At 39.7% G+C, this 27,609-nt stretch overlaps 2 protein-coding genes across 2 annotated transcripts; both read left to right on the top strand.

Moving 5' to 3' along the window:
* The first annotated feature begins 18,673 nt into the window (after positions 1–18,673).
* LOC129761088 (omega-amidase NIT2-like) lies at positions 18,674–19,510 on the top strand. The gene has a single exon (XM_055758791.1). It carries the CDS (start codon positions 18,674–18,676, stop codon positions 19,508–19,510), a length of 837 nt encoding a protein of 278 aa, XP_055614766.1.
* Positions 19,511–26,003: 6,493 nt separating this feature from the next.
* On the top strand, positions 26,004–27,291 carry LOC129777067 (omega-amidase NIT2-like). Its single transcript, XM_055783133.1, has 2 exons — positions 26,004–26,027; positions 26,361–27,291. Exon 2 carries the CDS (start codon positions 26,374–26,376, stop codon positions 27,208–27,210), a length of 837 nt encoding a protein of 278 aa, XP_055639108.1. The 5' UTR covers positions 26,004–26,027; positions 26,361–26,373; the 3' UTR covers positions 27,211–27,291.
* The last annotated feature ends 318 nt before the right edge of the window (positions 27,292–27,609 follow it).

Here is a 27,609-nt window from a genome sequence, read left to right as displayed (position 1 = left end):
CGCTTTTCAGAGCCATTAAACCTTCCAAAAAAGAGTTTAGGAAATAAAGTTCAATGCTTTCTAAAACATTATCCAAAATAATAATAAAACACAAATTGATGTTTTCATAATTTGTTTGCCAGGATTTGATGAGTATGTGAATTTGGCAGTTGTTCTGAGCTTATTGATAGTTGGGGACTTTCCTGATTATTCAATTTTCACCAATTCTTAAATTGTTTCCAGATTTAAAGTACAGTAATCTACAATTAGTTCGACATTTAGCTAATTGGACGGACATGTAATGCGACTTATTTAGTTGGACATTTTTGTAAACATAGAGATCCAAATTATGACCCCACATTGAAAGTCGACACTGTACCACTGTCATCGCAAATGTTCAATTACAGGTTAAAATTACCTCCAATCCGGCACTGAGTGGTGGTAATGCGACGTGCCATTGAATGTAATTTACTGTAAAATATGTCACAAGCTGGATGGGAAGAAATTTTCCAACTGTGAAAGCTGTGGCGAGTGACAACAAATCGCCAAACAGGAAGGTTTAGCCGAACAAGATGGGAATATCGAGTGATAACAAAAACACAACACCAAAGGTTCTTTTCAGAACCATCAACATATTCATAAAGAGTAAACAGTAAACTAATCCATTTTTCAGGTAGATAGGTAGGTATTCACGTAGGTGAAGAAAATAAAACAATATATTTAAAATATATATTTAACAAAAGCTGTCCCCTTTGTATAGTCCTACGTCACTCCGGTTATGTCCCCGACATTACCCACCCGTCTTTTTTAGGCAAGCTAACTGGGGGTATCACCGGGGGGACTTGTTCTTGAACTTTGGGAGTGGTCACATTTTTGCGCCGGGGATTCCCTTTGAAAATAAACGGTGTGCCCCCGCTAGCTGTGTCCGCTTCCATTTCATCAACTGGCAACGTGGAAAAGGTATTGTGTGTTGAGATTGGTTGTTGTTGTTGTTGGGCCAGTGGAGAAGCGCCCTTTAAAATTTCCGCAAAAGTGCGCTTCGAGCGTTCGTTTAAAGAGCGCTTCTGTTTCTCCCAGCGACTCTTGTAAGTTTCACAAGCTGAGAGCGCGTGTGGGGATCCTCCGCAATATGGACACTTATGCTCAGTCGCACTGCAAGATTTCCCCTCATGTTGCTCTCCGCAAGTGGCACAGCGCTCCTTGTTGGCACAATAATCTGAAGTGTGACCAACTGACTTGCATTTGTTGCAAGTCATGGGCTTTGGCACGAAGAGTCGCACAGGTAATCTCAATTTGTCCACCATAACGTAGTCAGGGAGGGCGGCACCAGCAAAGGTGACTCGAAACGAGTCGGACGGCGTAAATTTCGTTTGGTCCCCATCATGGGAGAGTTTCCCGAGTTGGCGACAGTCCAAGATCTTTACTTCCATTGAGGGAAGCTTCTTGAACTTGCCTTTTCCTTCTTTTTTTATTTGTTCGCTCGTCAGACCCGTTTCAGTTATCACCCCCTCAATTTCTACGTTATGGGAGGGTATAAATGTTCTATATTCGAGAGTGAAGTGTTGGTCAGCAACAATCTCGTTTGCGTGTTTCCGTTCATTCACGACAACCCGCAATTTGTTCGGTCTAACCCTGCGAATTTCAGATACAGAAGTGTATCTGGCCAGATCTTTCATGATCTGAATCACGTTAAGGCTTTTTCCTTTTGGTTTTGGCCGGAGGAAAACAACCCACGGGCCAGTTCCAGGTGCATCTTCTGGATAAACTCTGACACGTGGAGCGGAAACAACAGAGGGAGAAGACGAGGACGAGGATTGGGTTGGATCGGAAACATCAGAAGGGGGAAGCGAAATCGATGATGGGAGAGGGGGAGTGGAAGTAACAGTCGGTTCAGAAGGGAGGCTTGCTATTTTCTTAGAGGGGGGCTTGGAAGGATGAGCAGATTCGTCCCCAGAAGAATTATCTTCTTTTTGAGGGACTCGTTTATGTTTTTTCCCAGATCTTAAATGGGATTCATTATCGGAGATCTCCATCTCTGGAGATCCTCCACTATCCTCCATTTTACAAAAATTTCTGTCTTATTTCTAATATATTATTGATTTTAACAATAATCTCGAAAAAAAAATAACAAAACAAAAATAAATTATGATAATAATATTAAACAATGAACAAATGAGTTGAATAATAATATTAATATTAAATAGGTGTACCTTAATATAAAAGTTGTTCCGATACTGCGCTCTACTGCCCTAACCAGCAACAAACAATCCTAAATCGATTGTGTTGTGGTGGTGGGGGAGGCTATAGCAACCACATGGAACAAATTTTCACCTTCACTTTTCAACCGAAGACCACATCTTTCACTGTTGGAAAATATCTTCTTCCCATCCGGATTGCAATGTGTTGTATCCTTACGCCACTTTTAACCTGGATGCAACGCGCGATTTCGCGAAGATTGAATGATCGATCGGAAAGCCATCAACCAATAAGTACAAAAGCTCTCTTAAATTCACACAAGCTCTCCCCTGGCCATCAAATTATAATTAATGATAGCTGCTGAGAGCAGTGATTTTTGTTTAACTTTATTGACTGGCTAGAGAACACAGGGGTGAGACTTGCGACGTAATGTTTCGCTTTATTGTGATAGACACGTAGAAATGATACCCTTCGATGTCAAGCTTGTCGAACGTTTCCACCCTTCCCTTGCGCTACCTTTTTGAACTTCCGTCTTATTCATTGATTTCGTATATAGTCACCACTGCCATAAATTATCAAAATTTATTCACGAATGGAGGAATTAGATTTTTCCCAGTATCGGGTGAATTCTCTTCTGTTAAAACTCAACTCCATATCTGGCATAATGAGTATAACACAAGAGTCGAGACGGGTGAACTTTGTCTGGTATATTGATCGAAAACAGCATGAACGAATTTCGAAAAGCCTGCATTCAGGCACTTTCGTTACTGTCAATAATTTCAGGTGACTATCACGAACGTTAAGTTGATCTTCATCACTTGCAGTGAATTTTTATTGAAAACGTGTTACCCATTGCACATGTAAATGGTGGTGTATGTCATTTCCGGGCAATCGTGAGTAGATTCATAAAACGTAGCCAGAGTTATTCTATACATTCTATTGCCGAAGTCGCCAAAAACAAGAATTTTGTGTGATGAATTGCCATCCTTTACCATTAATCGGTTTCACTCTCAATTGGTGACGCTGAATTTTATGCTTTGATTTTCACTAACACGCAATGATCTTCATATTCGACCTTACGAATACCATGACGAAAAAAAAGATGCAAATGAAAAATGAACTTCATGGCAAGCTGATGTTGATGTTCATTCCACTGGGGTTCATTGATAGTGTTGTTCCATATTTATCGACTCTCGCTTGAGCAGTAGGTTATCAATACAAGGAAGGCAGAAATTCGCCGAATTTGAATGTCGCGAATGTGAATATTTTCAGCACTGATTGTCACAATGATCAACAACAAATATCATCTCGCGATGTTTTTAACTTTAGCAGATCATTTCGATCTCATGAGAAATTCCAATTGAAATCGTCCGTCCAAGTTTAAAAAACATGGGAATTGGGTATATTTTGACTCAAGTATAACTTTTAATTGGGGCGTATCGATTTTAGTAAGAGAAATCTTTGATAATTTATATCTCAAAAGCTGTGAGTCGTACCGAAATAGTGTTTTAGGAAGAGTTATAGAGTACCGTTCCGAATCATATTTCGGACGCTTAAGGCATATGATGCAGAAAACAGATCTCAACTTTATGTACAGGTATTATTGGTTAGATATTTTCAATAAATTAGTTCAATATGCTTTCAAGCTTTCTACTTTGGTACTGTTAACAACGATGAGAACCGATGAAACACGGGAGAAATTTAAATATTTATGAACGGGTAAATTCTACGTGCTCACGCAAAACAAACGTCAAACACAAACGATAATGAGTGGTGCTGTTGGATTTTTTCCTATTATGTGATAGTTCAAATGTTATTCTCAAATGAAGTGATAGTGAAACCAAGGGATCACTCTGTGATATTAAATTTATAGTTATATCATCAGTGCATGAAGCATTTCAAGATATTAGAACAAAGTGTCCGAAATATGATTGAGAACGGTATTGATGTTAAACGTAAAGAAAATATACACTGAGAAGAAAAATCGTACTTTTTATTATTTACTAAGAAAAACTTAAATTTTCAATATCTAAAGTATGTATTTGTAGTTTTTTTTTTCAATTTTTTGTAAAATAAAATAGAAGTCGTGTGGAAAATTCAAAAAATAATTCCAAGATGGTAAAACTATCGGATTTTTCAATAAGAGCGCTACAAAAGTTTTTTCAATTATCTTTATTCATGTGAATGTACATTTGATGCCATTGTGTATGGAACTCGATTTCTTTTGCATGGCCACCACGATCACGCCTGCAGAAGTTCAGACGCTGAACCCAATTTTCGACGGTTTTCAAGCATAAATCGACCGATACTGCTGCAATTTCACGTTCGATATTCGTACGAAGTTCATCAATCGTCGCTGGCTTGTTGGCATAGATGATAGACTTCATGTAGCCCCACAGTAAATAATAATGTGGCGCCGTCCTGTTGGAACCATGTATTGTCCAAGTCCATATCATCCAATTCGGGCCATAAATATTCGGTTATCATTGAGCGGTAGCGATTCCTATTCATAGTAATGTGCCGGTCTTGATCATCACGGAAGAAGTGCGGCCCAATGACGCCGCCGGACCTTAAACCGCACCAAACAGTATTTTTTTCAGGATACAATGGTGACTCATGTAGTACGTGTGGATTGCTGCCAGACCAATAACGCATATTTTGCTTATTGACGAAGCCATTCAGCCAGAAATGAGCCTCATCGCTGAAGATGATTTTTCGATGAAAATCCGGATCATTTTCAAGTTGTTTCTCAGCCCAATTCACGAACATACGACGCTCGTGGTGGTCAAGCGGCTTCACTTCTTGCGTCAATTTGATCTTGTAAGGATGTCAAGAGAGCGAAAAAAAAATATGGCGTCGTTTGCTGTCCCTATCGGTCTACTTTTTTAGCGTCTCTATTGAAATACCCTATATTTTTCAGTCAACTGTCGTACATGGTCGAAACCGAAGTTGATGACATACGAACTAATATTCGTTTTAAAAACGTACTACAATAGTGAAAAAATATATTTTGAATTTTTCGATGTGCGGCTTTCAACATTTTTAACGTAAAAAGTTACAGAAAGGTTGTGTCCGAAATACGACCACATAGTTGACGTAGGATTGCGTTAAACTATTTGTATCATATTTATTTTGGATATTTTTGAAAAATGCATTATGCCGAAGTGGAATGAGATATATTGAAAACTATGTGGCTCTGGACGAGATGCCCCCTGCGTTCTGTATGCAGTGTTGCCACATTTTAATCTGTACCAAAGGGGTTGAAAATTTTATCCCTCTGTACTTTTTCTTCCAAAAATCTGTACCAAATATCTGTACCATCGAAAATATTCGTTGTAGAGAAAAATCTATTTTATTAGCATGAAATAATACTCATTTATTTATAACATATACATTTGCTAGTCATTCGTGTGTTTGATGATGCATATACATAGTTTTTTCTGAATCTAGATTGCATACTATCATTTATTAAAATGCTGTTGCCACGATGTTTAATGAAATATTTTGATCTCAAAACAGCGTTTATCGTATCGTTGTTGAGCCGATTTCCAAGCTTATTTCTGTTCTGATTATATTCTAATTTATAAACTGCGACAAATATCCTTAAAGGGTGTGTCACATCAAATTGCATCACGGAAAAAACGCTGTAGAAATTTAATTTTTAGGAATTATATCTTCAGCTTTCGCTTATAATCAGATAAGAGTATATAGATCACGTTGGCCATGCTTCACTATAAATTTTTCGTAAATTTGGAAAAATGTCGTCGAACGAAAAAGAGCGTCGTGAATTAATCCTGTGCACTCATTTCGAGAATCCGGAGTTGTCACATCGGGACATCGGTAAGATGCTGGGAATCGTCCAATCCACGGTCAGCAAAGTACTAAAACGATACTTCGAGAACCTAACCATCGACCGGAAGGTGAAGAACGGCAAAAATGGATGCTCCGTCAGTGAAAAAGATCACAAGCGCGTAGTTAAGCAGTTTAGACGTGATCCGAGAAGTTCGGTCCGGGATGTCGCCAATAAGCTGAATTTGTCAAGTTCATTCGTCCAGCGGACCAAGCAGCGGGAGGGCCTGCGTACATACAAGGTTCAGAAGGCTCCTAACCGCGACGAAAGGCAAAACATGGTGGGGAAGACGCGAGCCCGGAAGCTGTACACCGAAATGCTGACGAAGCCGCACGCCGGACGACGAAACCTACGTCAAAGCGGACTTTCGTCAGCTGCCGGACCTGTTGTTCTTCTCCGCAGAGGACAAATTCAGCGTTCCGGAGGAGATTCGCAAGCAGAAACTATCCAAGTTTGCCAAAAAGTACATGGTGTGGCAAGCGATCTGCTCTTGCGGAAAGCGGAGCGCCCCCTTCGTGATGACCGGCACGGTAAACGGGCAGGTTTACCTTAAGGAGTGCCTACAGAAGCGCTTACTACCACTATTGAAGCAGCACGAGGGTCCGACCATCTTCTGGCCGGATCTCGCTTCGTGCCACTATTCAAAGGACGTGTTGGAGTGGTACGAAGCCAACGGGGTCACCTTCGTGCCAATGGAAATGAACCCGCCCAACGCGCCGGAGCTTCGCCCAATAGAGAAATATTGGGCGATTATGAAGCAGGCCCTCCGGAAGAACCCAAAAGTTATCAAATCGGAGGCGAACTTCAAGAGAAAATGGATTTCTGTTTAAAAAAGACGGGTGGGTAATGTCGGGGACATAACCGGAGTGACGTAGGACTATACAAAGGGGACAGCTTTTGTTAAATATATATTTTAAATATATTGTTTTATTTTCTTCACCTACGTGAATACCTACCTATCTACCTGAAAAATGGATTAGTTTACTGTTTACTCTTTATGAATATGTTGATGGTTCTGAAAAGAACCTTTGGTGTTGTGTTTTTGTTATCACTCGATATTCCCATCTTGTTCGGCTAAACCTTCCTGTTTGGCGATTTGTTGTCACTCGCCACAGCTTTCACAGTTGGAAAATTTCTTCCCATCCAGCTTGTGACATATTTTACAGTAAATTACATTCAATGGCACGTCGCATTACCACCACTCAGTGCCGGATTGGAGGTAATTTTAACCTGTAATTGAACATTTGCGATGACAGTGGTACAGTGTCGACTTTCAATGTGGGGTCATAATTTGGATCTCTATGTTTACAAAAATGTCCAACTAAATAAGTCGCATTACATGTCCGTCCAATTAGCTAAATGTCGAACTAATTGTAGATTACTGTACTTTAAATCTGGAAACAATTTAAGAATTGGTGAAAATTGAATAATCAGGAAAGTCCCCAACTATCAATAAGCTCAGAACAACTGCCAAATTCACATACTCATCAAATCCTGGCAAACAAATTATGAAAACATCAATTTGTGTTTTATTATTATTTTGGATAATGTTTTAGAAAGCATTGAACTTTATTTCCTAAACTCTTTTTTGGAAGGTTTAATGGCTCTGAAAAGCGCCTTGTTTTATGGAATGGTTCCAATTTAGAAAACTTAGTACTCGTGGTTTTGAAAAAAACCATTTCGAACGCCCTCGATGCCGCCTTGTTCTGGATTTGCCACCAAAGCAGTTTGTATAAACAAACTTTTTTCTTCTGCTACCTGATGCCGTTTTGCGATTGCGTTTGCCACTCGCCATTCGCTGCAACTGCCTGTTGTCTTGATGTCCACCGAACCGAATGTGTTATGTTCCGAATGCAGGTTTTCTTATCGTCGCGAGCAGCTTTGCCAGCTAACTCGATCACTCCGGCGGCCGAAACTATATAACGCCGGCTAGATGGACTGGTACACAAGTACTAACGCGCTCGACCTAGCTACCTTTTCCGGTGCAATTGGCGGATACACCTACGGGAAATTGCAGACCACCACGGTTCGAGCGGGATTTTGCCTTTCCCTTCTCTTTTCCTCCTTTGTTGAGTACACGATGCCGATGCCGTACAACCACACGGGTTTACGGTTTAAAGGAAAATAAGATATTTTTTTGGGGTCCGCGTGTTTTATACTCTAGCGGTACACACTCACAGGATAGAGACAAATCGGCAGACTCAGCCAAAGGGGCGGTCCAACGAGACGAACGAATGAGCGTTAAAAGGGAGCGATGGCAAAAAAATACATTCATTACGATTTGTTCGCTCGTTGGATTCACATACAGACTAAAAAGGGTCCTTTTCAGGATCACAAAAAGTCTAAAGAGTTTATTGTTTTGTTATCACTCGATATCCCCATCTTGTTCGGCTAAACCTTCCTGTTTAGCGATTTGTTGTCACTCGCCACAGCTTTCACAGTTGGAAAATTTCTTCCCATCCAGCTTGTGACATATTTTACAGTAAATTACATTCAATGGCACGTCGCATTACCACCACTCAGTGCCGGATTGGAGGTAATTTTAACCTGTAATTGAACATTTGCGATGACAGTGGTACAGTGTCGACTTTCAATGTGGGGTCATAATTTGGATCTCTATGTTTACAAAAATGTCCAACTAAATAAGTCGCATTACATGTCCGTCCAATTAGCTAAATGTCGAACTAATTGTAGATTACTGTACTTTAAATCTGGAAACAATTTAAGAATTGGTGAAAATTGAATAATCAGGAAAGTCCTCAACTATCAATAAGCTCAGAACAACTGCCAAATTCACATACTCATCAAATCCTGGCAAACAAATTATGAAAACATCAATTTGTGTTTTATTATTATTTTGGATAATGTTTTAGAAAGCATTGAACTTTATTTCCTAAACTCTTTTTTGGAAGGTTTAATGGCTCTGAAAAGCGCCTTGTTTTATGGAATGGTTCCAATTTAGAAAACTTAGTACTCGTGGTTTTGAAAAAAACCATTTCGAACGCCCTCGATGCCGCCTTGTTCTGGATTTGCCACCAAAGCAGTTTGTATAAACAAACTTTTTTCTTCTGCTACCTGATGCCGTTTTGCGATTGCGTTTGCCACTCGCCATTCGCTGCAACTGCCTGTTGTCTTGATGTCCACCGAACCGAATGTGTTATGTTCCGAATGCAGGTTTTCTTATCGTCGCGAGCAGCTTTGCCAGCTAACTCGATCACTCCGGCGGCCGAAACTATATAACGCCGGCTAGATGGACTGGTACACAAGTACTAACGCGCTCGACCTAGCTACCTTTTCCGGTGCAATTGGCGGATACACCTACGGGAAATTGCAGACCACCACGGTTCGAGCGGGATTTTGCCTTTCCCTTCTCTTTTCCTCCTTTGTTGAGTACACGATGCCGATGCCGTACAACCACACGGGTTTACGGTTTAAAGGAAAATAAGATATTTTTTTGGGGTCCGCGTGTTTTATACTCTAGCGGTACACACTCACAGGATAGAGACAAATCGGCAGACTCAGCCAAAGGGGCGGGTCCAACGAGACGAACGAATGAGCGTTAAAAGGGAGCGATGGCAAAAAAATACATTCATTACGATTTGTTCGCTCGTTGGATTCACATACAGACTAAAAAGGGTCCTTTTCAGGATCACAAAAAGTCTAAAGAGTTTATTGTTTTGTTATCACTCGATATCCCCATCTTGTTCGGCTAAACCTTCCTGTTTAGCGATTTGTTGTCACTCGCCACAGCTTTCACAGTTGGAAAATTTCTTCCCATCCAGCTTGTGACATATTTTACAGTAAATTACATTCAATGGCACGTCGCATTACCACCACTCAGTGCCGGATTGGAGGTAATTTTAACCTGTAATTGAACATTTGCGATGACAGTGGTACAGTGTCGACTTTCAATGTGGGGTCATAATTTGGATCTCTATGTTTACAAAAATGTCCAACTAAATAAGTCGCATTACATGTCCGTCCAATTAGCTAAATGTCGAACTAATTGTAGATTACTGTACTTTAAATCTGGAAACAATTTAAGAATTGGTGAAAATTGAATAATCAGGAAAGTCCCCAACTATCAATAAGCTCAGAACAACTGCCAAATTCACATACTCATCAAATCCTGGCAAACAAATTATGAAAACATCAATTTGTGTTTTATTATTATTTTGGATAATGTTTTAGAAAGCATTGAACTTTATTTCCTAAACTCTTTTTTGGAAGGTTTAATGGCTCTGAAAAGCGCCTTGTTTTATGGAATGGTTCCAATTTAGAAAACTTAGTACTCGTGGTTTTGAAAAAAACCATTTCGAACGCCCTCGATGCCGCCTTGTTCTGGATTTGCCACCAAAGCAGTTTGTATAAACAAACTTTTTTCTTCTGCTACCTGATGCCGTTTTGCGATTGCGTTTGCCACTCGCCATTCGCTGCAACTGCCTGTTGTCTTGATGTCCACCGAACCGAATGTGTTATGTTCCGAATGCAGGTTTTCTTATCGTCGCGAGCAGCTTTGCCAGCTAACTCGATCACTCCGGCGGCCGAAACTATATAACGCCGGCTAGATGGACTGGTACACAAGTACTAACGCGCTCGACCTAGCTACCTTTTCCGGTGCAATTGGCGGATACACCTACGGGAAATTGCAGACCACCACGGTTCGAGCGGGATTTTGCCTTTCCCTTCTCTTTTCCTCCTTTGTTGAGTACACGATGCCGATGCCGTACAACCACACGGGTTTACGGTTTAAAGGAAAATAAGATATTTTTTTGGGGTCCGCGTGTTTTATACTCTAGCGGTACACACTCACAGGATAGAGACAAATCGGCAGACTCAGCCAAAGGGGCGGGTCCAACGAGACGAACGAATGAGCGTTAAAAGGGAGCGATGGCAAAAAAATACATTCATTACGATTTGTTCGCTCGTTGGATTCACATACAGACTAAAAAGGGTCCTTTTCAGGATCACAAAAAGTCTAAAGAGTTTATTGTTTTGTTATCACTCGATATCCCCATCTCGTTCGGCTAAACCTTCCTGTTTAGCGATTTGTTGTCACTCGCCACAGCTTTCACAGTTGGAAAATTTCTTCCCATCCAGCTTGTGACATATTTTACAGTAAATTACATTCAATGGCACGTCGCATTACCACCACTCAGTGCCGGATTGGAGGTAATTTTAACCTGTAATTGAACATTTGCGATGACAGTGGTACAGTGTCGACTTTCAATGTGGGGTCATAATTTGGATCTCTATGTTTACAAAAATGTCCAACTAAATAAGTCGCATTACATGTCCGTCCAATTAGCTAAATGTCGAACTAATTGTAGATTACTGTACTTTAAATCTGGAAACAATTTAAGAATTGGTGAAAATTGAATAATCAGGAAAGTCCCCAACTATCAATAAGCTCAGAACAACTGCCAAATTCACATACTCATCAAATCCTGGCAAACAAATTATGAAAACATCAATTTGTGTTTTATTATTATTTTGGATAATGTTTTAGAAAGCATTGAACTTTATTTCCTAAACTCTTTTTTGGAAGGTTTAATGGCTCTGAAAAGCGCCTTGTTTTATGGAATGGTTCCAATTTAGAAAACTTAGTACTCGTGGTTTTGAAAAAAACCATTTCGAACGCCCTCGATGCCGCCTTGTTCTGGATTTGCCACCAAAGCAGTTTGTATAAACAAACTTTTTTCTTCTGCTACCTGATGCCGTTTTGCGATTGCGTTTGCCACTCGCCATTCGCTGCAACTGCCTGTTGTCTTGATGTCCACCGAACCGAATGTGTTATGTTCCGAATGCAGGTTTTCTTATCGTCGCGAGCAGCTTTGCCAGCTAACTCGATCACTCCGGCGGCCGAAACTATATAACGCCGGCTAGATGGACTGGTACACAAGTACTAACGCGCTCGACCTAGCTACCTTTTCCGGTGCAATTGGCGGATACACCTACGGGAAATTGCAGACCACCACGGTTCGAGCGGGATTTTGCCTTTCCCTTCTCTTTTCCTCCTTTGTTGAGTACACGATGCCGATGCCGTACAACCACACGGGTTTACGGTTTAAAGGAAAATAAGATATTTTTTTGGGGTCCGCGTGTTTTATACTCTAGCGGTACACACTCACAGGATAGAGACAAATCGGCAGACTCAGCCAAAGGGGCGGGTCCAACGAGACGAACGAATGAGCGTTAAAAGGGAGCGATGGCAAAAAAATACATTCATTACGATTTGTTCGCTCGTTGGATTCACATACAGACTAAAAAGGGTCCTTTTCAGGATCACAAAAAGTCTAAAGAGTTTATTGTTTTGTTATCACTCGATATCCCCATCTTGTTCGGCTAAACCTTCCTGTTTAGCGATTTGTTGTCACTCGCCACAGCTTTCACAGTTGGAAAATTTCTTCCCATCCAGCTTGTGACATATTTTACAGTAAATTACATTCAATGACACGTCGCATTACCACTACTCAGTGCCGGATTGGAGGTAATTTTAACCTGTAATTGAACATTTGCGATGACAGTGGTACAGTGTCGACTTTCAATGTGGGATCATAATTTGGATCTCTATGTTTACAAAAATGTCCAACTAAATAAGTCGCATGTCCGTCCAATTAGCTAAATGTCGAACTAATTGTAGATTACTGTACTTTCAATCTCGAAACAATTTAAGAATTGGTGAAAATTGAATAATCAGGAAAGTCCCCAACTATCAATAAGCTCAGAACAACTGCCAAATTCACATACTCATCAGATCCTGGCAAACAAATTATGAAAACATCAATTTGTGTTTTATTATTATTTTGGATAATGTTTTAGAAAGCATTGAACTTTATTTCCTAAACTCTTTTTTGGAAGGTTTAATGGCCCTGAAAAGCGCCTTGTTTTATGGAATGGTTCCAATTTAGAAAACTTAGTACTCGTGGTTTTGAAAAAAACCATTTCGAACGCCCTCGATGCCGCCTTGTTCTGGATTTGCCGCCAAAGCAGTTTGTATAAAGAACAAACTTTTTTCTTCTGTTACCTGATGCCGTTTTGCGATTGCGTTTGCCACTCGCCCCTCGCTGCAACTGCCTGTTGTCTTGATGTTCACCGAACCGAATGTGTTCTGTTCCGAATGCAGGTTTTCTTATCGTCGCGAACAGCTTTGCCAGCTAACTCGATCACTTCGGCGGCCGAAGCTATATAACGCCGGCTAGGTGGACTGGTACACTGGTACTAACGCGCTCGGCCTAGCTACCCTTGCGGGGAACTCCAGATCAACACGAGCGGGAACTCCAGATCAAGGTTCGAGCGGGATTTTGCCTTTCCCTTCACTTTTCCTCCTTTGCCATATCCAACCATGGCTGCTTGTGTTGGTTTGTTGATGTGAGGTGATGCGAAACGATGTGGTGTACGGTTCGGATGAGAATGATCGTTACGGCAGCGGAGAGGGGATTTTGAAGCTGACTGGCTGGCTCGAGAATTACGCATGTGTGAGACTGCGACCAATGTTTCCCTCATTTTTTTCTTTTTCCTTTCCAATCGTGCTTCATTCTATTTCGCTGCTGCTCTGGTTGCCCGTTTTGGTCGGTACGATTTGAGGAGCACAAAATGGACCAATCAAAAATGGGCACATAGTGTATTTGGACAATGGTTGATATTTCACAATTATTCAATTATTTATCTCAAGAAAAATGAAATGTTATTCGTTATGATAGATGCGTAGATATATTTCCTATCAATTGATGCAAAAACCTTTGCGATCTATTGAGAAATGCTCGAGTTATAAGCGTTCCAAATCTTGCATTTTTTCCTACTTGTTCAGTGCCTAGATTTCCATTTCACCCCCTATATCTTCCGGTTAGACGTAGTCCTACGTCAAAAAACTACAACCTGACGTTGTACAGAACCTTATGGACGGGGTAAAGAGGAAGGTGCGAGCATACGGGCTTGGGCTCGAAGTATGAATAAAAAGAAAATGCCAAAAGTTGTTTAATAGTTTTTATTTTACTGTCTAAAATTTTCAAAAGGATCGGTCTACTGGGTGAATTTCTACAGCGTTTTTTCCGTGATGCAATTTGATGTGACACACCCTTTAAAAATGATCTGCCTTTCGCTGTCCATTGTTTTGATAGTTTCTTCTGCTGCTTTTCCAACCTAAAAATTCATGCCGCTTTTCAAATGATCTTCAAATTAGATAGCATTGGTCATTGGAACGACGTGAGATTCATATAAGGACAACATGTAAGGACAAGCAAGGTGAGAGTAGATATGAATGAGAATGATAAAATAAAAATCTTTCAACTCTTGATGTAGCATCGTGAATTCAGGTTTTCCAGCTTGGAACAAACTATTAACTCTGTTGATCTGGGACATACTCCAAAAAAGCAACAGAGGTTTTGTCATTAAATTTTCGGGGTCAGTGAATATTATGCAATCAGTCTGATTTTTATCACATTCATACTAAATGGTGAAAAACAAAATTAACTCTGAAAATCGCATAAAACAGGGGTTTTCAGTTTTGACGTAGGACTACGTCTTTCATTTCTATACCGGGGTGTAAAATCAAAGTTTCGAAAACGAAAGCGTTACGCCGGAGACCGAGATTTTGAGCGTTAATAGCTCTTAAACAACTGAACGAAACGGTATGATAAACACTTCATTCGAAAGATAAAATGTCTACGCGTTATATACTTGTTACTTTTTGATCCAAAAACTTGTTTCAATAGCCTTAAATTTGCTTTCAAAACAGGCTATTGAAATCACCAATCGGTATATAAGCGAGCGCCGCTCGGAAATCCACTCAGTTATAATTGAACATCGATTGGAGCATGTTGTCGCTGTTGTGGTGAAGCTCTTCGTTTATCATGAAAGCGCGGGTGAACGGTGCCACCAAGAGCCTGTTTGTGCACCTTAGGCCAGAAGGGAATCCATCAGGAGGAGAGTGATGCCACAAACGGTTCCCCGGGAAGAGTATGGAGCAGCCGCCACAGACACACATACACGTGCGGAACTCTTCGTTTGGATGGCATTCAGCATCGACAAAATTCCGGAAAGATTCAATCGTTGCTGAAAAATAATCTGCCAGTTCCTCTGGGAACTGAAAAATATAATACATTCATGCGAAAGAGTTCATTTTAATGTTTTCTATCCATGTAACACTGCGACCAAATATTTTTCAATTAAGTGCTATTGACAGGTGGTTATCTAGTTAGCATTAACCATTGGTGGGCTTAGAGTATCGAGGAAAATCTGGAAAGAACTAATCGTTGCTGAAAAATACCCTGCCAATTCCCCTGGGAATTGAGAAATACATTCATGCTAAAGAGTTTATTTTAATGTTTTCTAACATATAACACTGCGACCAAATACATTTGGTTTTGTGATTTTTCAATCAAGTACAATTAGCAGGAAAGCTTCTGAAGATTTTTCTTCCCCATCAGTAGGATATGTTCGTTTCCAATATTGGATGTGCGCGCAACGGAAAATGTTTCGCATCGCGGAAAACATAATTCTCAATCGATTATTGCTCAGTCGCTGAATGTTTCAAACTCAGAGAGTTCATTCGTCTCTAATTTCCCCTCCAAATTACTATCGTAAACCATACCTTCTCTCGATTCAATCACGGACAAAAAGCATACTTAAGCGATATTCTGGTGATGAAACGCTTTCTGTTAGAGGCGAATGAACTGAAAAGTTTAAAGCCTATTTAATTCAACATCATCATCATGAAACGCAATCATTTTTCGTGAGGACATCGACAAGAAAACATCGTTATTGAAAAAGCTGAACGTGCTGGACGAGCTGTACGGCGAGGGATCAAGAGATTCATTACCTGACATGAAACGCATTCAGTTAGTTTGGAACTGTGAGGGAGCGCAGAAAAACCGATCCATCAGAAGAAGAGAAGATGACCGAGAGAGTATCAGCACCGAAAAACGGTTCCGTTTGAGATATCAAAGCAGCCGACACACACACACACATATATACGTGCGGTACTTCTTTCGTTTAAACGCCATCCTGCATCGAGAAGATTCCGGAAGAATATTATCGTTGCTGAAAAATATTCTGCCAGTTCCCCTGAGAATTGATAAATTCATGCGAAAGAGTTTATTTTAATGTTTTCTAACCATATAACACTGCGACCAAATACATTTGTTTTTGTGATTTTTCAATCAAGTGCAATTATCAGAGTTTATTTTAACGTTTTCTATCCATATAATACTGCGACCAAATACAATTGGTTTAAAATACAATACAATTGGTTTTGTGATGTTTCAATCAAGTGCAATTAACTGGTGGTCATCGAGTTAGCATTAACCACTGGTGATGGACTTCGAGAAGAATCCGGAAAGATATCGCTGCTTCAAAATAATCTGCCAGTTCCCCTGGCTTTGAAAATAACATGCAAGCGAAAGAGTTTATTTTAATGTTTTCTAACCATATAACACTGCGACCAAATACATTTCGTTCTGTGATTTTTCAATCAAGGGCAATTAGCAGGAAAGCTTCTGAAGATTATTCTTCCTCATCAGTAGGATATTTTCGTATCCAATATTGGATGCATAAAACCTTGTACCTCTAACGTAACGCTCTCGTTTACGAAGTCCCTCGAATATTCATTTATTTTTCATTCAGAATGGATTCAGATTCAACTTCAAATAAATGATCACTGAATCAACGATAGTCCTACGTCACCATTGCGGTTATACCATAGATATAACCCACTTCCTGTTTTTTATGGTTAAGCTCTTTTTATAGTAAAAAACATTTGATGGAGCAACTGAATTTTTTTAATCATTAGAACAAATCTTAATTACATTGACATTTCCCAACTGGGAACAACTCTATTTTGGTTTCGCCACAGTTACACTATATTTGACCCGGAATAAACTAGAGAAATCACCATATTGTTAAATTAAATTAAAGGATGATTAAATGGGGCAAGAAACATGTCTAAGGTGGTTCAACACTCCAACCTTTCTAAGGGGGAGCTGTCATAGAAATGAAACTCAAATTTCTGCATAACTCGAGAACTAATCAAGCAAATGGAATCAAATTTGGCATATGGAGGGTTTTTGGGTTCGAGAAATGTTTCTATGATGGTATGATACCCCTTTCTTCTCTGGAAAGGATAGGCGATCCCATAAAAATAATGCAAATATTTCAACCAAAATTGAAGATTGAATTTTTTTTGGAAAACTCTGAAGGAAAATGGGACAATTCGAAAAATTCAATTCGCATGTGCTCTACAATTACATATTGACAAGCGTTGTTAGCCCATTTGATGTTTGTGGTGACGAAATTGATCTTCGTTCGAAAGTGCAAATGAATTTTAATGTGATAAAACGCACTCCTACATCGTCTTCTATCTATATGAATAAAAATGGATCGCCGATAACGTTGATAAGCGCAAAACTCGAGGTAGGAATTGTCCGATTTAGGGCTGTCTTCATTATATCATATTCTCTGGATCAAATTTTTATTCCATGTAACGGAGAAATATGTTATTTGCAAGTGGATGAAAAATCTTGCACGAGAATTGTGTCTGAAAATATTTATATTATAATGTCGAGTTTTGGTAGAAGTACTGAATTTTATAGTAAAAAAATAATTTTCAAGGGTAGACTAGGGGGGCGTTGCTGATTAATAGTCAGCTGCATCCCAATAGGAAGTAGCCCGTGTCGGGCACACGCATAGAGCATCGAAGACTGCAACATACCAATTATGAGAACACTTGTAATACTAACCTCGAGCCAACCGCGAGTAATCGGTTACATATTACTAACATAGTTGTAAGACAAAAATTGTCAAAATATTGGACCCCCGGCCCCGTCAGGCTAACGCCACATGTGCCTTAATAAAAAATATATTTTGGGAAAGAAAAAAAAAAAGGGTAGATTAGAAGATCAATCAATGAACAGTTCTGCGATTGGACCCATGAACGTGCACTTAGTAAGAAAACGTGGATGTGATAACGAAAAATAAATTTTGAGCGAGACGAAGTTTGCCGGGTCAGCTAGTTTAACATAAAAAGTTAAATTTCGACGGAAGTAAACACATCCAAATTTATGCTTTCTCATGGTACTTTCACATAGATACGCACGAAGTTCTCATTATCCCGAAAACAGTGTGAAGGAATAAGTCCCAAGCAAAACCAAGAATAACATGTTCTCAAGGGCACATTGCCTGGTACAAGGAAATAAGTTCTAACAAGCTGATTAACAGATGATTAACAGCTTCTACTTTATTGTATAACTGAGACTCTTTTATATTTGCCTTTCGCTCAACTGATAAGTGCGAAGAAGTTTTCTCCAAGTCAAGGCTTCTAGAACTATATCAATGGTCTTTATTCAGAAAAAAATATTATGTTACCAATTGCAGCGATTCAATCGAATTCGATTATTTAACGTTTCCTCCACCAGGATCAAGACTTGCACAATACACTATCTCATTTCTGGCATGTTGAAGGAAATCAAATATTATACAATAAGATTGTATTCCCACCATATTGACCCCTGCCGATAGTCCTTATCAATGTTGTGGGAGACGAGTCGAGTCACCCTATCGGCCGTGATAAGCTTCGGCTTTGCTATATAAGCTGCTGCACCTTCGCCAGATGTCCACAGTACTCGTCCTTTTCAAACCGCACATCGCACCAGAATGGCTCATACATTGAAGATCGCTGCTCTCCAACTTGGTAGCTTCTCTACCAAGAAGGAAGCAATTGCCAACGCAAACAACCAGATTCGGATGGCTGCAAAGGACAAGGGCGCTAAGTTGGTAATTCTGCCGGAATGTTGGAACTCACCCTTCAACACTAAGGATTTTGGTCGTAATGCTGAGCAAATTCCCAATGGAGAAACCAGCAAGGCTATGGCAAAGGCCGCCGCTGACAATAATATTTACCTGGTGGGAGGAACCTATCCCGAGGAGGATGGCGGCAAACTCTACAACACCTGTCCTGTGTGGGGACCAAAGGGCGAGTTCCTGGGAAAGTACCGCAAGATGCATCTGTTCGAGGCGAACATTCCCGGAAAGGTCAAATACAACGAACCGAGTGTGAATACTCCCGGGAACCAGTTCCTTACATTCAACATCGGCGACTTGAAGGTTGGCGTGGGCATCTGTTACGATCAGCGCTTCGCCGAATTCGCAGGCGCATACCGCCAGCTCGGCTGCGATATGTTGGTGTATCCGTCGGCGTTTGACACCTACACTGGTCCGTTGCACTTCGAGTTGACTGCCCAATCGAGAGCCCTGGACAACAGTATGTTCGTGGTGCTGTGTTCACAGGCACGCGATAATTCGCAGGAGTTTGTCTCGTACGGTTACTCGACCGTTTGCGATCCTTGGGGCCGAGTGATGTGTCGCGCAGGAGAGGAACCGGAAATGCTGATAGCCGATTTGGACCTGAGAATGCTGACGGATGTCAAGAAGCAATTACCAATTCTACATCAGAAGAGAAACGACATTTATGAGCTGAAGGTCAAGAAGTAATCAGTTTCGAACGGAGAACAGTTTAGACAGTTAATATTTTTGGAAAAATAAATGAGGAATCAATTTTGATAGCAATTGTTGGCCTTGTTGATAACACGAGCAATATGAGCTGTGAAGTGGAATAGATTTTAAATATGATACATCGTCTCAGTTTGAAGTTATCTTCATCAAAACACTCCGTTGAATCGATAATCTGAACATCGTTTCGTTTCATTGCCGCAAACCAAATCACCAGTTCTATGGAAAATATTGTCTAGGGTACCAAATAAGAAAATTTGACTGTTCTTTTGAACCCCTATGTGGTTTACCATAGGATCTTGCACGCATTTCTCAATAGCTTCGAGATGAAAATTCGAAAAAAATACTGAAAGTGTATCTAACTACCATGAATCGCGATATATTTTCATCAAAAATTCAAGTACCAAATGGAATTTCGAAAAAATATTTTTTGGGATTCAAAGATTCAGTATGGGGGGTCTCCGTAGCCACATTGGTTGCGCGTTCGCTTAGTAAGCGATCGATCGTGAGTTCAAAACTCAGGGCCCTCATTGACCATCTTTGTGTTGTTACAGAATAGCTACGTCCACGCAACAATCATCAGCGATGGAGATCGATCCACGGTCGAAATAAGATCGATTCATCCATACAACTGCTCTGCTCTGCCAGACACATCGGGCTACTGTTCTATAAAGAACTCAATAATGATCAATCAACTGTCTCCGCTGTCCGGTGGTCCAACTGGATAATGGAAGAACAGAAAGAATACCCTTACGCCTAAATGGCTACTGTGTGAATGTACCATATGTAATGGTATAGAAGGTATACTGGCGAATGGCAAGTTCATTTTTTTGTGTTTCGAAATTTTTTTTTTAACTTTCATATTCACTTAAACTCGGCTGTACGTGTCTTGATGTGTTCTTTTCAGGTTTTCAGAGTATTTCTTTTTTTTTTAATTTTAATTCGAAATAAAGAAATTTTTAAATTAAGATCAATACTGGGTCCAAGCACTGCTGTTCTATATGTTTCTTGAATGTATAATTTTTTTTTCATAATATTTTGAGGATTCATCGTATTTTTGTTTGCTATTTTTCACTGTCCGCATTTTTTCATGAAATCGATGATTATATATGAGGGGCTTAGAATGAATCGATTTCTTTACATCGACTCTCTTTTTTGGCTTAGCTGCAAATACATTCCGTACTGTATTTGGCAATGTGGAAGATAGGTCAGAACCTCATCTATCGGACTCTATAGCAAACTTAAATTGGAACGTTTTTGCAGTTGAGTTATTAACTAAAGAAAAAGGTGATGAAGAGAAATCGATCAAGTCACTTACACCCCTTGCATTCTAAGCCCCTCATATGTTTGTGGATTTAAAATTTTAAGACTCAACATATTGACATCTGATCTATTTGTAGATTTATTTTTTATTTTTTGGCATTTTTCTGGTTAGAGTTTTTTATTTTTAAATTGCGATGCAATCCGTTCATTTTGTCTTGCGAATCTGCTAAGGCGAGGGACGTCTATGTGTGAGAGAGAAAGATCTACAGCAAAGTTCAATATGTGTAATATAAAAAAACAAATATACGATAAAATTAAGAAAAAAAAATATATATACAGCCATTCCATGTCAAACCGATGTAGTGGTTCTCCGATTCTCGTGAGAAGTGGTAGTGTAGTTCTTCATCGCAAAACATTAAACCCATATTTTTTGACGTAGAGGTCTTTGAGGAAGGGTGCCAAATCAGAAAACAGGTCACGTTTTTGTGAAATAAAGTTAACGTTAATAACTATTTTCACAGCGAACAAATTCTGATACTTTGCACATCAATGGAATCGGAAATTCTCTAAGATTTGTTTGATATACTATACAGTACAGTCCACTAATGCCTAAACAGTTTAAATTAATGAAAACTGGAAGCATTTTCATTTTCCCATACATTTGTTCTGCCGATTTGTGTACATTCCCGAACAAAGCTGTCAATAACGAGCAACTGATACATTCGTTTCTGCCCGTTATCAACATATTGGGTTTAAAGAAGCCATCCGCGATTTAAAGCCACACCACTTCTCGTTTGGTGGTCATCGAAGCAACATGGTTGCCGCAGAGCGTCGAGCGGGAGAGGATTGTTTTCTTGACTAGTGAAGGAAGAGTATGAAATAGAGTTTCTTTCCACAAGGGCCCTTCTCAGGGCTAGAGGCGGAAACCAATAATATAATAGAATGAAAACACATATGCGAGTAAGCATAACACAACAAGCGGATATCATTCATGCCTAATGTTGATTTCACACACATACATACACAGTTCGATACAAGGAGAGGAAACCCTCTGCATCGAGGTGTGCTACGTCAAAGAAGTGCAGCATACGATAATTTTTTGTGCTAGTGCGGATATGGAAGAATATCCAGAATTTTGGAATATAGATATACACTGAATTTATTTAGATAAACGTATATTTCATGAAAGTATGCCATAAACCTTACTGTTGCATGTTGTGAGGTTCGATCACATCTCAAGACGGAATATAGGAGCAAATCGGTTCATAGTTTGTGATCGATATCTGAGTGGGAAGGATAATGATGCGAGTTGAACCAAATGAACGAGAAGTGCTGATAGCTTTCGACTCTACTCGACTCTTTCGAGTCTACTGAAGTAATAAAAAATTAAATAGCTAAAAAAATATTACAAAAATTTCGATGCATTCTAAAATAATATCCGAAGTGATAAACAAGTGGATTGAATAATCTAATTCCGTAGTTCTACGTCGAAAACTTCGGTCGTGTCCTAGATACAACCCATTACAATTTTTTATTTTTTTATTATGGTGCCCATTTCCATTCTAGGGTTTCCATTCCAAAAAATCAACTTCTTCCATTTTTTCCAAAAATGTTATATATTATATATATTTCAAAAAAATATAACTTTTGAACTACTAGACCGATTTAGATGATCAATAAATAAAATTAAATGCAACTAGTCTTCTTTGAAAAAATATTACACTTGCAAAAAAATGGATTCTATTTTCATAATTATTGATTGAATTTGTTTTTTATAGTTTAGGGGCGCCATATTTTTTTATATTTTTTCTTGAAAGCTGATTTTTTTTCACATAACATTTGTCGAAACCAGAGACGCGCTTTTTTCTTAAAAGTTAACCGATGGTCCAAGAAATGATTTTTCTTTTCAATAATGATTTTTTTTCAATAATGACTTTGTTCAAAAAGTTATTATTTTTTAACTACTGTACCGATTCAGATGATCGATATATCAAATTAAAACCGTTTAGCCAGCCTTTTTTGGAAAAAGGACACATTTGCCAATTATTTGAATTGCAGTCGGATACATCCAGTCTAGTCGCATAGAAATATTGAACAAAGAATGAAAACATGTTAACTTTGTAAAATCATAACTTAAAAACGAAAAATAACACAGGTGTACCGGTAAGTTTCATCGGTTTTACAACAGATGGCATAACTTGATTATTATTCCAGTGAATCAAATTTCCAGACATTCTTTGGACAGTGTCTTCTGGACGTCTTTTTCACTATTTGTCAAAAAGTTGAAGCTTAAACAACCTAGTTTTTTTGCCACTTCGAATATATCGAATTTCGTACCAACGAGAGTGTTTTTGCGGGGAGTGTTACTTCATTACTTCAATATGAAGATATGGTGACCATGCTCCAACTGAGCGAACGTATCAGACGTGGTTTGCACTGTTTAAAAGTGGTAATTTTGACTTGGAAGACATTCCGGACCGCCAAAAATGTTTAAAGATGAAGGCTTTGGAGGCTTTAATCGATCAAGATCTGTCACAAACGCAACAAGAGCTTGCAGATACACTTGGAGCAGTAAACAGTAAACAGTAAAATATCCGATCGTTTAAAAGCAATGGGAATGATCCGAAAGATAGGACAGTGGGTGCCATATGAATTGAAGCGGCGAGACGTCGAACGCCGTTTTTTTCACGTGCGAACAACTGCTACGGCATAAAAGAAAGAGTTTTTTTTTACTGGTTTTTTTTTATCGTTACTGGCGATGAAATGTGGGTCCATTACGACAATCCTAAACGTCGGGCAACGTATGGATACCTCGGCCATGCATCAACATCGATGGCCGTGTGGAATATTCACGGCCAGAAGACTATGCTGTCTATTTAGTGTGTGATGTGGTGTGGTGTACTATGCACTGCTAAAACCGAATGAAACCATTAGGGGGGACCTCTACCGACGACAATTGATGCGTTTGAGCCGTGTACTGAAGGAAAAACGGTCACAATACGAGCAAAGACACGATAAAGTTATTTTGCAGCACGACAATACCGCGAAATCGCGAAATCCCACCCGCCGTATTCTCCAGACATTGCTCCGTCCGATTACTACCTGTTTGACGTCGAACTACGTCTTTCATTAAGGGTGTCAAAATTTGGGTTGCGCTCGCCAGTATCAAAACTTTCTCCACTAAGGATGACAGCTGCGCTTATCTTGAGCATGAGAAAGTAATGCAATTTTTTTTCGAGGTAATATTAACATGTTTCATTAGAGAATAGCGCAAAATGATGAGAAGTGTTAATATTCCTTGTAGCTTCAAGCCAGCAATATATGGCTCTGTATGCATGCCATGGCGAACGCTTGTTTGGCGCTTGGTTTACGTTGTGCAAACGATGTCTAAAGGTGCGATTCCACTGAGGCAATACTAAAGATCATGTAGCATGATATTTGATACTTGCAAGTACTGCCATTGCTGTTGTTTCCATGTTGTGCCAAAGATATATTGATGTAGTTATGAGATGTGGAATAATGGTGCTGGTGCAACAAGTATATAATCGACTGTAGCCGAGTCTATGTCAATTGCGAAAAAGGCCACCGGAATAGCGCCCGAGGTAAATGTTCAATGCATTGACAAGAAACAAATTGCGTCATACGATCAGCTAGTGTATTGTATTTCGAGAGCAAGAATAAATCATCAATCAATTATCGTCAATTGATTCTACAATAAAAAAAACTTTTCAGGGCGATCAAAAATGTTTCTATGATGATATGACACCTCTCCCTCCTCTGGAATGGAGAGGGGGTCCCATGAAAATATTACACATATTTCAACCAAACACGTTCCAATTAAACATGACAATTAAAAATTTTCGGAAAATGAAAAATGGGAAAATTCGGAAAATTTTATTCCCATATGTTCTTAAATTACACAGTGACAAGCGTTGTTAGTCCATCTTTGTTCGAACGTGGAAATGAATTTTAATGTGATGAAACGCTCTACTATATCTTCTTCTATCTATATAAATAAAAATGGATCGCCGAATGTTTTGAATAGAGCAAAATTCGAGGAAGGAATTGTTCGATTTAGGGCTGTCTTTATACTATCATATGTTCTGTATCGAAATGTTCGATTCCATGTAACGGAGAAACATGTTATTTACAAGTGATTGGAATATCTTGAGGTGCTCCCGTGGCCGAGTGGTTAGCGTCAAACCTGACATGCCGGGGGCTCGGGTTCGTTTCCCGTTCTGGTCGGGGGAATTTTTCGTCAAAGAAATTTCCTTCGTCTTACACTGTAGTCACGCGTATTCTATAGCTTGCCACTCAGAATGCATTTAAGGCGTGTTATTTGGCATAGAAATCTCAACAAATTACTAATTAAAATGACGCAAGTAATACTACGTTGAGACGGCGAAGTTCCTCTATGAACGTTAGTGCCATTTAATAGAAGAGTGGAAAATCTTGAACGAGAATTGTGTCTAAAAATAATCTGATGTTTTAATGAGTTTTGGTAGAAGTAGCAGAAATTTTATAGTGAAAGGTAATTTTGAAGGGTCGATTAGAAGATCAATCGACGAACAGTTTTGCGATTGGACCCATGAACGTGCGCTTGGTAAGAAAACCTGAATGTTTGAATGTATTGATAACAAAACATAAATTTTGGGTGGGACAAACTTAGCCGGATCAGCTAGTAATATATAATGGAATAACGATTTTGCGTAATATGTATTTCAAATCCACAAATATTTCGTTACATGGCTCATTTTAAAATTCGTAGAGTGTAGAAAACATCTATATAAAAATAGAAAAAAACGGAAACCGGAATCACATGAACAATTGATATATTTTTGAAATGTAATAATTATAACAGGTGTTTTTGGTGGAACATGCTTGATCTGTTCCTTGAAATCTAGAATAACTGTTCCTTTTTTGACAACACTAACGTTCCTAGAGGAACTTCGCCGTCCCAGCATTATATAACTTGCATCATTTTTATTAGTACTTAGTTGAGAATTCTATTCCAAATAACACGTCTGGGATGTATTCTAAATGGGAATATAACCCGAACTCTGGGCATATGTGTGATGCAAGCCACTTGACCGCGGGAGCCATGAATATCAACTAACTACTAATTAAGAATGACCCAACTCGAGACGGCGTTAAGACTAAAACCGTTAGTGCCATAATATGTTCTGCCATAATAAGAAGACAAATTGTCAATCGATAGATCGAGAAAGAATAAAAGGTAAGCTTGCTTAGAATGTTTTCATCTGATATTGCGAAGAGCGACTGATATTCCAGTTCGATCAAGGATTCCGTTCCGGGAAATAAAATTTCCTGTTACCCTCCACATGGTAAGAATCGTGATCATAGCACAGCATCTTATTCAGGGACCCATACTCTAAGCAAAAGTTATGCATAGTGCACACTTACTTCTATTCAATTGAGCCCCTGTCGGAGATCTCCTATTAGTCGTTGTGAGCGATCAAACGAGTAGCCTTATCGCAGTTGATCGGCTATATAAGCAACAGCGTTAGAAGATCGTTTGATATTGAAAGTTTTTGTCTCTTCCAAGCAGCACACCGACCCCAATGACTTCTTCATTGAAAATAGCTGTCATCCAGTTGGGAAGCTTCTCCAATAAGAAGGATGCAATTACCAATGCAGTCAACCAGATCAGTACGGCCGTGAAGGACAGAGGAGCCAAGTTAGTCATCCTGCCGGAGTGTTGGAATTCGCCGTATGACACCAAGCAGTTTGCGCATCATGCAGAGCAAATTCCCAATGGAGAAACCAGCAAGGCTCTGGCGAAGGCTGCTGCTGACAATGGTGTTTACTTAGTGGGAGGAACGTATCCCGAGGTAGATGGCGGCAAAGTGTACAACACCTGTCCTGTATGGGGACCAAAAGGGGAGTTCTTAGGAAAGTATCGCAAAATGCATCTGTTCGAAATGACCATCCCCGGAAAAGTGAGCTTTAATGAAAACAGTGCCTTCACGCCCGGAAACCAGTTCCTCACATTCAACATCGGATCCTTGAAGATTGGTGTAGGCATCTGTTACGATCAGCGCTTCGCCGAGTTTGCAGCCGCATACCGTCAGCTCGGCTGTGATATGCTGATCTATCCGTCGGCATTTGACACCTACACCGGACCAATGCATTTTGAGCTGATCGCCCAAGCCAGAGCTCTGGACAACAGTTTGTTTGTGGTGTTGTGTTCCCCGGCACGTGACACTTCGCATGAGTACGTAGCATACGGATACTCGACCGTTTGCGACCCTTGGGGTCGTGTGATATGCCGTGCAAAAGAAGTACCGGAAACGTTGATCGCTGATTTGGATCTGCGGATGTTGACGCAGGTCAAACAACAGGTACCAGTTTTAAACCAAAAGAGGAATGATGTTTACGAGCTGAAGGTAGGGAAGTAAGTAGCCACGAGCCTATAAACGAACCAACGGAATATGTGACATAATAAAATGTTGATATAAATTTGTTTTTGAAAATTAAAATACGATAGTCTTTGTCAGTTTTTTGCCTGTAAATCCAGATCGAATCCACGTACAAAGGCACAGCGGGCAAAAAAATGATCCGATTCAGGGATGCATGAAATCAGCTGATCTTTTTTCCCACTGCTGGGCATCGCTCTCCAGTGTCATCTCAACTTGTATTATGACTACGTGCAATCGACTCTGATACGTTAGTAACTAGTTCGTCACGCAATATTTGCATGCAATAATTCATCGAAAGACGTGGTGAGAAAAGTGGGCATAAATTATAACCGCAAGTGAAGGCATTGCTCATGAATGCGATAATTGTTCGCGTTTGTT

Source organism: Toxorhynchites rutilus, chromosome 1 (genome assembly GCF_029784135.1).
Source record: "Toxorhynchites rutilus septentrionalis strain SRP chromosome 1, ASM2978413v1, whole genome shotgun sequence".
NCBI lineage: Eukaryota > Metazoa > Arthropoda > Insecta > Diptera > Culicidae > Toxorhynchites > Toxorhynchites rutilus.
This window is presented reverse-complemented; position numbering and strand designations above follow the sequence as displayed.

Excerpts from the sequence above, each read along its gene's own strand:
- LOC129761088 (XM_055758791.1), top strand. The coding sequence starts at position 18,674 with ATGGCTCATACATTGAAGATCGCTGCTCTCCAACTTGGTAGCTTCTCT.
- LOC129777067 (XM_055783133.1), top strand. The coding sequence starts at position 26,374 with ATGACTTCTTCATTGAAAATAGCTGTCATCCAGTTGGGAAGCTTCTCC.